General features: G+C 35.6%; 1 protein-coding gene across 1 annotated transcript in view; it reads left to right on the top strand.

Moving 5' to 3' along the window:
• Positions 1-17282, top strand: part of KL (klotho) — a 68964-nt gene that overhangs the window by 33201 nt on the left and 18481 nt on the right. Inside the window, exon 4 of the mRNA XM_051986478.1 lies at positions 14694-15795. Within this exon, the coding sequence (XP_051842438.1) occupies positions 14694-15795 (1102 nt within the window). The remainder of the gene's footprint in view (positions 1-14693; positions 15796-17282) is intronic.

The raw sequence follows: 17282 nt of genomic DNA, 5'->3' as shown, positions 1-17282 counted from the left end.
TGGTGAGCCCCATGTATAGAAAAGACCCCACATATAGGAAAGATGCTGTTGTGTGTGACTTGAAGTGAGGCAGATTAGACCTTTCTAGTCTCTTTTCCTATTACCCTTTTCCAACGGAGACATTCATTTCTGCCAAGAAGGGAAGCAGGAGATTAGGGCCAGAGGCTGCTCTGTTCTCCTTAGGGAGAGAGAGTACCAGACTAGAAAGAGATCTGTATACTCTCTTCTATATAGTTTGTGTAGGAGTTTCCATCTCACTGATGATTACTTTGTTGTTTTGAGAAGGGGAAGCCCAAGCTTTAAATCCAAGGCTTGTCCCTTTCCCCATCAAGTACCAGTTCTATATGAATACGCATAGCGAATAGCAAAGAAACCCATTTTTCTTAAATCACAAAACAGAAATCAGAAATTATATATAGGAAAATATATAGGAGACCTTACAATGTGAAGTAGCTCTTCTATTGGGTGCAAGATGATTCAGCTCAATCAAGAGACAGTGTACTGGATCTTACCCAAAGGAAATTTCATGAAATCTCTAGAATAGCAAGCTGGGAGTAGGAACATACCTCTCCTCTGATTTCTTCCCAGAATTTTGAATCCTGAAGTAGGATTGGTGTCTTCTGTCTTCTCTTTCAAAACGGGAAGCCCAGAATACTCAAATAATGAATCCTCTAAGGGGAACTGGGGAAGGCTGGAGCTCTCTTATCTCTCAGCAACTTTGCCCTGCCTTCGTACAAGACAGACACTCCTCTTTGCCATAAGGAGGAAGTCCCATGCCAATAGATTGTGGACAGGGGGTCACATAGTCAACAAGCTGTATTAAACAGACTATAAAATCAGATCTTGTATTCTCTATATCTTTTATTCATTGGGTTTAATTGTGATGATAAAGATGTAGCTTACTGTAGGGCATTACTTTTGAAAATCTGCCTCTTCCCTTGGAGCATATGCATATTGTTTTCATAAATATTTAAATAGATGGGAAATCTTTTTTTTTTTTTTTAACTTTGTAAATCCTTTCTTCTGTTTGGCTTCTTCCTTTCAGTTTCATGCTCAAATGTTCTTAGATTGATTTTGCTTAATCGGGGTTTCTTGCCAAGTTTCTTTTAAACTTGCTTTACCCTTCATAGCTTTTCTGTGTTTTATGATGTAATAATGCTCTATATTTTTTATTATCCTTCTCTGTCAGATTTTATAAATGAGTTTATAGTATAATAAGCTTATGTTGCCCTTGGCTGTTTTATCTCTCTGAATGACAAGCATATCAAGTATTTGCATACAGTCATTTAAGTCACTTTGAGTTTCCTCATTGTAGTAAAATAAGTTAATTAAATCAGTTAAATCTTTACATGAACTTATTGTTATCAATGTCTAAAAACTTTCTTCCATCAATATCTTTTTTGTTATCAAAAACTTGTATGATAGATTAGATTGCATTAGTTTTAATTTGATGCCATATCTATTTCTATTTTATTCTTACTTCTAGCTTCATGCTAATTTTGATAATTGAGTATGTATAAGTCACTATTGTGGGCTAGAAGCTGGAAAATGAATGGATGCCCATCAATTGGAGAATGGTTGAGTAAATTGTGGTATATGAACGTTATGGAATATTATTGTTCTGTAAGGAATGACCAGCAGGATGAATACAGAGAGGACTGGCGAGACTTACATGAACTGATGCTAAGTGAAATGAGCAGAACCAGGAGATCATTATATACCTCAACAACGATACTGTTTGAGGATGTATTCTGATGGAAGTGGACCTCTTCGATAAAGAGAGCCTTAATTGATCAAAGATGGACAGAAGCAGCTACACCCAGAGAAAGAACACTGGGAAATGAATATAAACTGCTTGCATTTTTGTTTTTCTTCTCGGGTTATTTATACCTTCTGCATCCAATTCTCCCTGTGCAACAAGAAAACTATTCAGTTCTGCACACATATATTGTTTCTAGGATATACTGTAACCTATTTAACATATAAAGGACTGCTTGCCATCTGGGGGAGGGGGTAGAGGAAGGGAGGGAGGGAAAAAATCGGAACAGAAGTGAGTGCAAGGGATAATGCTGTAAAAAATTACCCTGGCATGGGTTCTGTCAATAAAAAGTTAAAAAAAAAGTCACTATTGTGGCAGCTAGTTGGTAAAGTGGCTAGAGCACCAGCCCTGAAGTCAGGAGGACCTGAGTTCAAACCGGATCTCCGACACTTAACACTTCCTGGCTGAGTGACTTTGGACAAGTCACTTAACCCCAATTGCCTCAGCAAGCAAACAAACAAAAAAGTCATTATGTATAAAACATAAAAGGAAAAACAATAAATCACAAGAAGTGATTGGATATGAAATACTGAACTGAGAGATGGAAGGGGCATAATTGCCCATCTATTTTAATCCATATCTGAAAAAGAATCCCCAGTGTTCCTTTCTGCACACATTGTTATCTAGTTTCTGCCTGAAGATTTCCAATAAAGTAGAACCTACTATCTCCCAGGGCAACCTTTTCTACATTGGGATTTTCTAATTGTTAAAAGATTTTTCTTCACATCAAGAATAAATGTACCTCTTGGTAATTTTCAGAATATAATTTCCCCTCACTGATTCCTGTAACTTTTAAAGGGTGAAATTATTATTAAGGCAAACTGAGAAGTTATTAGTTCTAGTTTTAGAAAAGAGAGGATAATTGAAGCCACTCCTTTTCCTATCACTGTTATGCTTTTATATCAGATTTGTGATTTAATTCCTAAACTGCTGGATTTTTTCTTCTTTCTGTCCATATGTTCAGTTGTATATATACGAATGTAAGATCTATGAACCAAGAGAAATTGGATGCAATCAAGCAGGAGATGGAAAAATTAAACATCAATATCTTGTGAGTGTCAGGAAACTTAAATGGATGGGAATGGGTGATTTTAATTCAGATGACTATTATATGTACTACTATGAACAAGACTCTCTTGGAAGAAAGAGGGTAGTTCTTAAAAAATAATTTCAAAAAATGACTGAATGGTATCTGTTTGAACCATTCAACATCACAATAATATCAATCTATGCTCCAATCAATGATGCAAAGAAGCCAGAGTTAATCAGTTCTATGAGGATCTATAACATCTTTTAGAAATAGCAACAAAAGGGGAAACAAGATATTACATTTATCATAGGTAATTAGAATGCTAAAGTAGGGGATCAAAAGATAATTGGAAAAGCCCTGGAATACAAAATGAATCAGAGTAAAGACGAATAGAGTTTTGTCAAAATAACTTGCTGGTCATAACAAACACTCTTGTTCAACAGCCTAAAAAGTGACTCTACACATGGACATCATCAGATGGTCAGTTTAGAAATCAGACTGATCTTATAATTTGTAACTAAAAGTGGAGAAGCTTTATATAATCGGTTAAAACAAAACACGGAGCTGACTGTAGATCAGATGACAAGCTTTTTATTGTAAAATTCAGGCTTAAATTGAAGAAAGTACCATACAGCTATAACCTAAATGACATAACTTATGAATATGAAGTGGAGGTGATAAATAGATTTAAGAGATAAGATCTGGTAGAGTATCTGAAGAACTATAGTCAGAGGTTCACAGTTTTGTATAGAAGGCAGCAACAAAAAGCATTTCAAATAAAAAAGCAAAATGGTTGTCTGATGAGATTTTACAAACAATTGAGGAAAAAAGGAAAGGAGAAAAGGAAAGATATATCCAACTGAATGCAGAATTCCAGAGGATAGTAAGGAGAAATAAGATTTTCTTAAATAAGCAATGCAAATAAGTTGAAGAAAACAATAGAATGGGAAAGACCAGAGATGCTTTGAGAAATTACAGGTACCAAGAGAAAGTTTTAAAAATGGTCATCTTAAAAAACAAAATGGTAGGGATTTAATAGAAGTAGAAGATATTAAGAAGAGATGACAAGAATACACAGAATTATATAAGATTTTAACATCACCCAAACTACGTAATGTGGTTACAAATCTAGAGCCAGATATTGTAGTTAGTGAAATCAAATGGGCCTTAGAAAACATTGCTAGCAAGGCTGATGGACTTCCAGCTGAACTATTTAAAATTCTATTAAAGGCTGCACTCAATATGCCAGCAAATTTGGTGGCCACTGGTTTGTAAAAGATCAGTTTACGTCTCAGTCCTACAGGAGGGCAATGCTAAGGAATGTTCCAATTATTGAAAAATTTTGCTCATTTCACACCAGCAAGATTCTGCAAGCTAGATTTCTGTGGTATGTGAACTGAGAATTACCCAAAAAACAGGTTGATTTTTGAAGAGATAGAGAAACTAGAGACCAAATTGCCAATATTTATTGGTTAAGGAGAAAGCTAGGGAGTTCTAGAAAAACATCTACATTAGCTTTGTTACTACACTAAAGTCTTTATGTGGTTCACAAAAAAAATGTGTCAAGTCCTTCAAGAGATGGGAGATGATCTCACTTGTCTCCTAAGGAACTTGTATGTGGGCCAAGAAGCCACAGTTGGAACTGAGTATTTGAAAAGGAGTACAAAAGAAGAATAATATTATTGCCTTATTTATATACAGAGTACATCATGTGAAATGTCAGGCTGGATCAATCAAAAGCTGGAATTAAGATTGCCGAGAGAAGTAGAAAAAATCTCAGATATGCAGATGATATCATTCTGAGGGGAAAAAGTGAAGAGGAATTTAGAAGCATCTTTATGAGGGTGAAAGAGGAGTGTGTAAAAGCAGGTTTAAAGCTTAACATCAAAAAAAAAAAAATAAAGATCTTGGCAACTGGTCTCATCACTTCCTGGCACATAGAGGAAGAAGAAATGGAAATGGTGTAAGATTTTATACCTTTTCCCTCAAAGATCACCACAGCTGGCAACTGCAGCTGTGAAATGAAAAGATGCTATCTCTTTGGAAGGAAAGCTATGGCAAATTTGAACAGCATACTAAAAAGCAGAGACATCACCTCGCTCACAAAGCTAATCAAAGCTATGCTTCTTTCAGAAGTAATATATGGTTGTGAGAGTTGGATATAAGGAAAGCTGAGTGCCACAGAAACTGTGCTTTTTTGAATTGTGGTGTTGGAAAAGTTTCTTGGACTTTTGAGAGTCTCATGGAAAGCAAGGAGAGCAAATCAATCAATACTTGAAGAAAATAATTCAGACTATTCATTCAAAGGTCAAATTCTGAAGCTGAAGCCTAAAAACTTTGGTCAAATAATGAGAAGATTGAAATCACTGGAAAAAGCCCTGATACTGGGAAAGACTGAAGGCAAAAGGAAAAATGGACACCAGAGGATCAGATGAATAGATAACTATGAATATGAAATGAAGCTAGATAGACTTTGAGAACTGGTGGAGAATATAAAGACCTGACATGTGATAGTCCATGAAGTATCTGTGAAAATTCAACACATCTGAATGACTGAATGATGTATATTTGAGACCACAAATTTTACTACTGACTCCTTTCTTGAATAAATTTTCTGTTAATTTCTGTAGCTTTCAGCTGATAATCTTCTCTGTACTTTCAATGGTATTATGTTTGAGAGGTGTATGTAAATCTTTTTCTTTAACTCTTTTCCTCTTTTTTAGATGATAATAGAGTATAAATTTACCAAGCAGATAAAATTTGTATCAATTTTAGGTAGACCTCATTCCTAGTTAGGAATTTGTCATTCCTAAAGTTTTGTCCAGAAATCTAAATCTCATTCTTAGACAATATAATTTTTATTCAATTATTTATTTCCCCAGAAATAGTACATTCTCTCAAAGGTGCTTCCATTGTAAAGAAAACAGACTTTATTTGATAAATTATAGAGAACTATAGGAAGTTTTTTGAATTGGGAGCAATAAAAACAGAATTGAGCTTTAGGAAGATTTATCTGGGGAAAATAGGCATTGTGGTGGGCTGAAGTAGACAGAGAGGAACAAAGTGTTAATTAGGAATAAAATGTGAAAGCCAGATTGGTGACAGTGGGATTGAAGAGAAGGGGATGAATGTGAGAAATATTACAAAGACAGAAATAATAGACTCTGGGACTGAATTTGGTAGCGGCAGGAAAAGGAAAGAGTAAAGGATCATTCTGTGATTTTTAACTTTGAGTACTGGGAATAATGTGGTTCATGAATCCTAAAGCATAGGTTATAATGAACTCTGTAGTGACAATCCAGAGGAGACCTCTCTTACCAGCTAATTTCCAAATGCTCAGGCTCTGTTATCTGTTAACAATACCCTTATCTCTCCTGGTCCTGTATTTGATCTCTCTTTTGTTACTCCAATCCATTATTAAGGGGACAAGTTTGTATATCAGTCTTGCTGTGAGTGCTCTTCAATCAAGTTATTTTTCAAAATCTATGCCAGGAGCATACTTTTCCCAGCCCTAAATCATTCTTAGATACAAAACTCTTTTATGAATTGAACTAAATATCTCTTTTCTTCCCCAATATTTTTTCAGTTGTTGCATGGATTCCCTCTAAATGGAAATGAGGAGCCCATCTTTCTCTCAGGCAACCAGTTATCTCCTAGAACTCTGCTTTGTTATCCTTATAGTCTCATGACTGTGGGCTCCTTTCTTCCATCCAGGATACTGTTCAGTCAGTCAGCCCTTTTAAGACTGCATGGTGCAATGGAATGGGCTCTGGATTTGAAAGTAGAGCACAAGGCCTGAAATACTGGCTCTTCTAGTTAGTTGCCATGTGAGTACAGGCAAATAATGTAACCTCACTGGGTCTCAGCTTTCTCATCCATAAAATGAGATGGTTATACCTGATGGTTTCTAATCTTCCTCATATTATAATGTCCCCATATAGCCATGATTTTATAATCTTCCTATTCACAAGATTTGCTACTCATTATTTGAAATGTATGGAACTGTGCCTGAAAGATGAGATGATATTGTCCCCCAAAGATTCTAAGCTTCCACTCACTGTCTTTGGAGAATAATTGAGGATCCCGAGAAGCCATTGGTATTGGAAGGGAAGAAAGAATTGTTTTCATCTACACTGAACTCACTTGCCATGCTAAAGGTCATCGTTTTTGGAGTCAGTGCCTGTATCTTCTCTTCCAGATGTTCTTATTTCCCTACCATTCACTGACAAGGAAAGAAGAAACTGCTTGAGAGTTGGGAAGTACAATTACTGAGTGGCCCAGGCAATGACATCCTTACTCAGAAACCTTACCTTTAGGAACCAGATCAACTGATGTGGTTTGGAGAAAAAGTGTTGGGATGGACTTAATGTCACAATGAAATTTGTTTGCTTTCTTTAAGACATTAGGGGTAGATAGAGAAGTGGAACCAAGAGCATGGAGAAAAGGCAGCAATTTGCCTGAGCTCTCCCCTAAACCCCTCTGAACACCTTTAAATTATCTCATAAAACAATTTCAGGAGTGGCAAAACCCACAAAAGGATGGGACAAAATAATTTTCCAGCCAAAGATAACTTAGAAAGTCAACAGTAAATGTTTGGTGCACCTGGGTGAGAATGGAGCATAGTCCAGCACAGTTCGTGCCAGCACAGACCAGGTCCCAGGAAACCTGGAGCAGTTTTGGAAACCACTGAATCAACAGCAACGGCGGCCCACAGATGGGAGAAGGATGAACAGCTGATCAGAACATTTTGGGGGTCTCTTTGCTGGCATGGGGGATGGGACTCTGTTGCTTTGCCCATACTTGGAGCTGGGTTTGTGGCAATCTCAGGGTGAGGAGGACCACTAGCCAGAGCTTGTGGTAGAACCAGAGCAGGGATCTCATCACAGTTCCATGGAAGAAAAGATTGCTTTTGATCAATCATAGATCAGAGCATAGGCCAAGAGAATAGTAAAGACATCTCTCCTTAAATCATACCATGTTGGAAAAATTGAAAACTTACAAGTCTCTAGAAATATCTCTGAAAACAGCTGTACAACATGGGGCAGTGTGCCTTCTACCCTGGAAGCAGAGCCCCACTTTGATAAAGAATTTAAAGTTGAGAAATAGATTGGGAAACTGTCCAAACAACATAATAAAACAGAAAAAGAAAGTTACTCTGATGACAAAGAAGATCAAAACACACTTTCAAAGAAGATAACAAAGTCAATGTTTCAGTATCCAAAGCCTTCAAGAAAAATATGAATTGGTTACAGGTCATGGAAGAGCTCAAAAAGGATTTTGAAAATCAAGAGAAGTAGAAGAAAAATTGGGAAGAGAGATGAGACTGATGAGTCAACAGCCTGGTAAAGGAGCCACAAAAAATACTGAGGAAAATGACACCTTAAAAAACAGACTAGGTCATATAGTAAAAGAGGAACAAAAATTCACTGAAAAAAAATAATTCCTTAAAAATCAGACTTGAGAAAATGGAAGCATAAGAATTTCATAAGAAATCAAGAAACAATAAAACTAAACCAAAAGAATAAAAAAGAAGACAATGTGAAATATCTCATTGGAAAAATGACTGACTTGGAAAATAGATCCAGTTACCTTTAGCCAACTTCAGAGCCTCAAAAGTGGCATTTTCAAAAGAAACATTAAAAAAAACAAAAATATTAATAACTGCACATTAGCCACTAAAATTTATTATGAAAAGTCATAATAAATGCTATCTTTAAAATTACATTAGTGTGGAAGTTAAACTAAATAACCTTTTAGGGACTTTCCAACTATTATGTAGTCTTAGAGAATGTCAAAAATAATTTCCTTTGTTTGGAAACGAGAGAACAATTCTTAAAGAGTTTTGTGCAATATGAGAAATTATTTAAAATTTTATAAGCTATGTAGAAAAACTTCTTTTTTAACTTAAAAAAAAGATAGTTACAAAAAAAATGAATATTTCTCTATAAAATATTCTTTGTTTAAACCTTTTTGTGTTGGGGAACATAACAATGGTTTCTCTTGTAAATTTTAGGGCTTTAAAAATATAACTTTGTTATCAATTAGTCCCACAGCTACCTAACACTTCATTTATTTCTGTTTATTATCCCAAACTGTTCCCATTTCTTTGGCATTTTTAACAGTTCCTTTTGCTGTTTTGACTCTAAAACACAAATTTATATGAATGGTCATATAAATTAACCTTTTACATACTAGGCCTTTAATTTAGTTTTGTTAAGTTGGAATTTTTTTTTTTTGATAACTACATTCAGTTTTATTTCTATGTATTTTGTTTTATGCATTTAAAAACATGATTCTGAGAAGAGGTCACCCAGAATTTCGAGAATGGCTTCACCAGATTGCCAGTCCATGACATCAAAAAGGTAAAGAGCCTGTACTGTGATAGAAACCATTCTCTCTTTACCTGCCTTTTATAACTCATTGTGAGCTGGAGGTCACCCTGAAGACTATCCCAGGGAGGACAATCTCTTGCATGGCCCAACAAGCTGGAGAGGTGCCTTCCACAGGCCAAGCAGCTGCTTAACTGTGTCAGTCATTCAAGCTAAAATTGCAGAAACTCATCACTAGTTGTTTGGCCACCAGCCTATGAATGTTTTTGACCACAGTAACACGTGACTACTAAAATGGTAAAGGATTGTAGTGGAAATTGGCAGTGGAAAGACTCACTTGAGTGAAAACCCAGGTTTTCTAATATACTGAAATATATATGTATATTTTTAACTTAGACTTGAGGAGACTGCCAGTTTTGTACTCATACTGCCTATGTCCTTTCATCAATAGTCAGAAAGGCTAATATTTACTTTAAAATACCTTGGTAATTATCACTAATTTTTTTTGCTAGTTTTTCTGCTTGAAGACAGGTGAAATTGAAGTCAAGGTGAGTTTATATGTTTACTTTGAAACTTAAGGAATAAAAGAACTTTGCAATATTATCTCACACCTATCAGACTGGCTAAAATGATAGAAAGGGAAAATAGCAAATGTTGGAAGGGATGTGGGAAAACTGGGACACTAATACACTGTTGGTGGAAGTGTGAACTGATCTTTTTTTTTTTTAAATTTTATTTAATAATTACTTTATATTGACAGAATCCATGCCAGGGTAATTTTTTTACAACATTATCCCTTGCACTCATTTCTGTTCCAATTTTTCCCCTCCCTCCCTCCACCCCCTCCCCTAGATGGCAAGCAGTTTTATATATGTTAGATATGTTGCAGTATATCCTAGATACAATATATGTTTGCAGAACCGAACAGTTCTCTTGTTGCACAGGGAGAATTGGATTCAGAAGATAAAAATAACCCAGGAAGAAAAACAAAAATGCAGATAGTTCACATTCGTTTCCCAGTGTTCTTTCTTTGGGTGTAGATGCTTCTGTCTGTCATTTATCAATTGAAACTCAGTTAGGTCTCTTTGTCAAAGAAATCCACTTCCATCAAAATATGTCCTCATACAATATCGTTGTCGAAGTGTATAATGATCTCCTGGTTCTGCTCATTTCACTTAGCATCAGTTCATGTAAGTCTCTCCAAGCCTCTCTGTATTCATCCTGCTGGTCATTTCTTACAGAACAATAATATTCCATAACATTCATATACCACAATTTACCCAGCCATTCTCCAATTGATGGGCATCCATTCATTTTCCAGTTTCTAGCCACTGCTAGAAACAGCCACAGGGCTGCTACAAACATTTTGGCACATACAGGTCCCTTTCCCTTCTTTAGTATTTCTTTGGGATATAAGCCCAATAGAAACACTGCTGGATCAAAGGGTATGCACAATTTGATAACTTTTTGGGCATAATTCCAGATTGCTCTCCAGAATGGTTGGATTCGTTCAGTGTGAACTGATCTAACCATTTTTGAGAGCAATCTGGAATTAATTTGTCAAAGAGTTATTAAACTGTATATATACACCCTTTGGTCCAGCAATACTACTATAATCAGGGAAAAAAGAAAGAGAACCTATAATATTTATTTATAGGAACTCTGTTTGTGGCAATTGAAATTGAACTGGATGCCCATCAATTGTGAAATGGCTAAACAAGTTGTGCATATAATTGTAATGGAGTACTATAGTACCATAAGAAATGATGAACTGGTTGATTTTAGAAAAACATGGAAAGACTTGCATGAAATAATGAAAAGTGAAATGAGTAGAACCAAGAAAACAGCAATATTGTTCCAAGAACAACTTTATTTTGAATATTTTAAATATTTAAATCAACAACAGAGGAAGACACTATCTATCTCAAGAAAAATAAAGTTTTACATATGTGTCTGTGTGTATCTGTGTTAAATGGTAACCGTCTCCAATGCAAGAGTAGAGGGAGGGGATGGGAGACAATTTGGAACTTAAAATGTAAACAAAAAAGAAATTTAAGGAACAATGTTATCTTCTGTAGCTTTCTAGTTGTCAAAGACGATGTCTTTGCCCTCTGTCTCCTGAACTTGATGGTGCCTTTATATTATGTTTTATATGAAAAAGTAGTAGAGAAGGAGGAGAAAGAGGAAGAGAAAGAGAAGAAAAAGAGTAGGAGAAGAAAGAGGAAAAGAAGGAAAAAAGAGGAGGGGGGAAGAAAAGAGGGAGAAAGATAAAAAGGAAGAGTAACAGGAGAAAGTTAATTACCTAATTTAGGGAAGGAGGAAGTGGTTTAGAAAAGAAACATTTATATAGCACTTATTATGTGCTAGGCACCATGCTAAGCACTTTACAAATATTATTTGATTTGATTCTCACAAAACTGCAAAGTAAAATTCCATTTTAGAGTTTAGAAAACTGATGCAGACAGAGGTTAAATGACTTGTTAAGGGTCCCATAGCTAGTAAATACATATTTGAGGCCAGATTGAACTGTGTTAAGATCTGCCCAGATGAAATGGGAGAATTTTTGTTAATGTAAAGAAATGTTTATGCTCCATACTTACATTCTATAATTTGGCAACCAACCCATTTGGGTGTATAATTATGACTAAACAAACTGATAATCTGTCTAAATAAACTCTGTAGCAATTATCTTACAGATTTTTCCATTTAAATTTGTTATTATCATTAGGACTAAGCCACTTTGTAAGAGGGCAAAATTTTCAAATTTTGGAAAAAGATAGTCTTTAGTGGCTACCAAAATCTGCATTTTCAACACACAGAAACCTAGATGGAATAGTGGCTTGTACATTTCTTTAAAATTACCTTAGAATACATAAAGAATTTACTCCTTTTTAGGCAGCTAGGTGGCACAGTGAATGGAATGCTGGGTTTTGGGGCAGGAAGATAATCAACAGTAAGACTCCACAGTTTATTTAGATAGACAATCAGTTCATTTAATCATAATTATGTACATAGATGGGTTGATTTCCAAGTGATAGCATTTCTTGTACATAATATAAGCATGACAGACATTTACTTATATTAACAAAAATTTCTCTCATTTCAATTCAGCAGATCTGAAGGCAACATTTTTATTTTCCCCACCCACCATATCCTATATCAGAGGATAAAAAAAAATATGAAAGTTGAAATTCAATGTCTTTGATTTTTTAAAAATCTTTTTATCATCCTTAAATGATCCATTACAAAATTCCTTGATGTTTGGCAGAGTTTTGCAGAACCCTAACATCATTTCTAATTTTAAAATATTTTGTAAAAATACATTATTTCAAAAAGCATATCTGACGGATTACTTACAAAAAAGGAAAAAGAAAAGCTAAATACTGTTTTTCATATAAGCTATCATTGAGACTAAAATTAGAAATGTGGCTGCTGCCATTGGGAATCACAGTTATAGCATTTTTACTCAATTTAGGGTTCTTTTAAAAGCTAACCAAAAAGTTATTCACAAGATGTATATTTTCCCTTCAAAAAGGGCATGCAAACATTTTTCTGCCACAAGGCCAAGAAAACATGATTTGTGGGTGCATCACAATGGAAAAATACTTCTGACAGCATTCCTGCAGTAGTAGGGGAAATGCATGCACTGGTAATCTACAAGGGACAATTCTCTAGAAAAGCAATTTCCCTCTGACATGCTGCTTTTTATTACTTTCTTTTCTAAGTGCAGTACTGACCTCCCCAGAGAGAACCACAGCTGATTTTCAACAGCCCTATAAAATTCAACAGAATTTTTTTTCAGCACATTCAAAACTGCGATTAGACTGACCCCTGCTTTTGGAATGAGAGTGGAGTAGAGGGTCAAACTAAGACACTTGAGCTCTATAAGGATGTTTTTTTTTAAGTGTTTAAAAAAGTGTTAAGGCAAAAGAAAATACATGATGTTAAGTGTCATGCAGTTCTCATTTCTTGGACAGAGTACTCTCACAGAACAACAGGCAGTGGTGACTATCCATATGGTTTTGCTATATATTTGCTATTTTGCTATTTATTTTGCTATGTTCACTTGTTCTAATGATTCATGTTCATTTTGGGTACCTATGTTTTAAAATGATTAGAAATCATTGTTGACACAAAAATGCTTTTTAAAAATTAGCTTTTATTTTTTATTTTAACACTAAAAGTTATTTTGCTTAGTTCAGTATAGCACTAGAAAGAGTTGTTCCAGTTAGTTAGCAGGTATTTTAATTACTTTTCTCTAACACTATAGATCTATGTGTACCCCTGCAATTAGGATGAAGTTTCTTCCTTAGAAGTGAGTTTAGAGGAAACTAGATTTAGAGGATATTACAGTATTTGTACTTCTTCCAGATATAGAAACAACAGAGTTTAGCATCTAGCTAATAAAATAATTAGCTAAAAATAGGAATCTATCAGATGGCACACTAGAGTAAGCTCTTCCTTTGTGGTGCTCTGTACCTCCTACCTCTTCCATCTCTTGCTTACACACAGTGGCCTCTAGTGACTTTCTGCCAGTATCTTCTGATCCCTGTTTTCCAGTTTTGTGGCAATGTCCTGCCATCTTCCCTTTCTCAAACCTCCCATACCATCCTTACTCTAGTTCTGTTCCCCACCTCTTCTAATGAGACATTTTGTGCAGCTCGCTACATGCATGCTTCGTGGTATTTGCCTATGCACAAAAATGCTTAGCTATGACTCTGTCAGTGTGTACGTATTGGCACAAATCTCCAATAACAGGTAGTAAAGCAACAAAAGCTTAACATTGCATTAAGACTTTTAGGACATCCTGCCTTACTCTTGTGCACATAGTAATTACTCAATAAATGCTAATAGTACCTTAATATATATTTTCAGTTGACTTTTGAACAAGCATGTATTTGTGACAAGGAGTACAAGTTCATGTTCATACATACAGATTTCTTCCATATTCATTGACTCTGGTTCTTAAGACCTGCTCATTCTATTGGGAAAATAACACCTTATTTAAAATTTTTTTTTATTATTTTAAATGATACATTTCTATGAATATGTTGCTTCCATAATTGAACAATTTGTGTGTGTGTGTGTGTGTGTGTGTGTGTGTGTACTGTAATGCTGTAATTGGGAGACACTAAATAAGCTTGGGTTTGTTTTTCTTTTTCATGTTAAGATGACCTTGGAGATTAGAAATATGTGCTTGTTTGTAACAACTGTGTATGCAATAGACAGGTGATAACAAGAACATTTTTCTTTTTTCTTTGTGAGGCAATTAGGGTTAAACGGCTTGCCCAGGGTCACACAGCTACTAAGTGTTAAATTTTTGAGGCTGGATTCAAGGCTAGTGCTTTATCCACTGCACTGTATCCACCTGCCTCAGAAGCAGGCTTTTGAAAAAACGTGTATTTAACTGATTTTTTTTTTTTAATGATTCGTTGTTCTGCTTAATGAATTTCTATGCTTACTGTATTTTTCAGTACTGTCCAGTTAAAACTAATGTTTTCTTTATTTTTCTTAGGTAGATACAACTCCTTCCCAGTTTAATGATCCAAATGTTTATGTCTGGGATATCCATCAGAGTAAAAAGCTTATTAAAGTTGATGGGGTTGTGACTTCAAAAAGGAAACCTCATTGTGTGGATTTTGCTGCCATCAGGCTCCAGGTTTCTCTGCTTCGGGAAATCCATATAACTCATTTTTACTTTTCACTGAAGTGGGCCCAGATTCTCCCTTTGGGGAACCAATCTCAAGTCAATTATACCATCTTACATTATTATCGCTGTTTTGTAAGTGAACTCATCCGTGTCAACATAACACCTGTTGTTGCATTATGGCAACCAGCCCCTGAGCATCAAGGCCTTCCCCTCATTTTAACTAAACATGGAGCCTGGGAGAACCCCCTCATTGTTCATTATTTTGGAGAATATGCCAGACTGTGCTTTAAAGAACTTGGCCAGTTTGTTAAGTTTTGGATTACAATGAATGAACCTCACATACAAAATATGACGTATAACGCAGGACATAATCTGTTGAAGGCCCATGCACAAGCCTGGCATATGTATGATCAACATTTTAGAAGATCTCAGAAAGGTAAAATATCTATAGCTTTACAGGCTGATTGGGTAGAACCAGCCTGCCCTTTCTCACAAAAAGATAAAGAAGTGGCGGAAAGAGTTTTGGAATTTGACATTGGCTGGCTTGCTGAGCCCATTTTTGGCAGTGGGGACTATCCATATGTTATGAGGGAATGGCTGAACCAAAGAAACAATTTCTTTTTGCCTTATTTCACTGAAAGTGAAAAGAAGCTAATCCAGGGATCATTTGATTTTCTTGCTATAAGTCATTATACCACAATCCTTGTGGACTGGGAAAAAGAGGATCCAGGGAAATATAATGACTATCTAGAAGTACAAGAAATGACAGATAGCACATGGTTAAACTCACCAGGTAGGGTAGCTGTGGTGCCCTGGGGATTACGCAAGGTGCTTAACTGGTTTAAGTCCAAATATGGAGACATCCCTGTGTACATAATAGCTAATGGAATTGATGATGATCCACATGTGATGCAAGACAAGATGAGGATGTATTATATACAGAATTATGTCAACGAAGCTTTAAAAGGTAAGAGTTCCATGTTATAATGTGATAGCAGATTTTATATATTATGAGTATATAGTATTCTACTGAAGTATGCACATTCAGATTCTCAGACCTTAAAAATATGAACAATATACTCATGTTCTTATTATGCCCAAAGTGATGCTGGTCAACTCCTTAATTCTAAACAAGAAATGATCAATTTCTTGTGACTTCTACAGTCATTTCAGTGTTTCTCAACACTGGGATCCAGATTGTTAAAAGTTCAGTTATTATTATTATTTTTTTTTTTGGTCTTGTCCATTGTGCAATCCCATTTGAGGTTTTCATGGCCAATATACTGACGTGGTTTGTCATTTCCTTCTCCAGTTCATTTTACAGGTGAGAAAACTGAGGCAAACAGGGTTAAATGACTTTCCCAGGGATACACAACTATTAAGTGTCTGAAGCCAGATTTAAACTCAGAAAGATAAGTCTTTATGACTCCAGATCTGGTGCTTCTCCACCTAACAAGCTAGAAGTGGAAGGGCAAAGATCATGCTATTCAAATGTTGTCTTTAAATCATGGAGGTAACCAAGTCTATTCAGAGACAGGTAATAGTAGATTTTTTAACCATACTGAAAAGTGTACTTTCTGAGGATCAGTTTAGCTAAGTAGATAGAAGCATATCACTTGTACACTGGCCTTTAGATCATTAATTCATTGCCACAGGAACAGTGAAAAATACAAATACAGTGAAAAATACAAAGCAGCTGTTAGTCCTATGTGGTTTCTTTTTACTTTCCTAGACATGGGGCAAAGAGACAAAAGGAGTCAGAGATTGCTAAGAATCTGATTTCCAGCCAAGGCTAGGGCATTTTTCCTGCTCTCATTTGGAGAATTTCTGACCTGGTAAAAGAAAAGCTGACATGCCATGCCAGGTCTGCAGGAGAGAAAGAATGAGTATAAAAACTTTGAAGAGGAGAGACATTCTTCTCTTTTTCCTTTGAGAGAGGTTTTAAGCTCTTCCTGGGATCATGAGGAGAAAGAGAAAGACTTTGGAAGCTACATGACATGAGGGGAAAATGATTCTTTGATATCTCTACTTTTCTTTCCTTTTTGTTCTTTCTTTAGATTAGGATCTGTCATTCATTCCCCTTTAACCATTCCCTTCACTGCCCATCATTACTTGCCCTCTTGAATTTGACATATCTTTAGACTAAACTGTGGGTACAATTGTTTATTAATTCCTTTATTTCAGATAAGAATAAGGTTCATCTCATGACTACTCTCGCCACTCTTCCTTCAACTTTGTATACTCCAATTTTGAGAAGTAATAAGTTCTGCTCAATTGTTTCTCTTTCCTATACTGTAATGACCGCGTATTAAAATCAGCCGGAGTCAGGAATTCAGGTTAAGGGGAAAATCTTCAATATTTATTGAAGTGAAGAGGTGAATAAAGATTGCAATAGCAAATATAGGCAAGAAAGATTGCGATAGCAAATATAGGCAGTTGCGACAGGAAGCCAGC

The sequence above is a fragment of the Antechinus flavipes genome, chromosome 3 (genome assembly GCF_016432865.1).
Source record: "Antechinus flavipes isolate AdamAnt ecotype Samford, QLD, Australia chromosome 3, AdamAnt_v2, whole genome shotgun sequence".
Classification (NCBI taxonomy): domain Eukaryota; kingdom Metazoa; phylum Chordata; class Mammalia; order Dasyuromorphia; family Dasyuridae; genus Antechinus; species Antechinus flavipes.
This window is presented reverse-complemented; position numbering and strand designations above follow the sequence as displayed.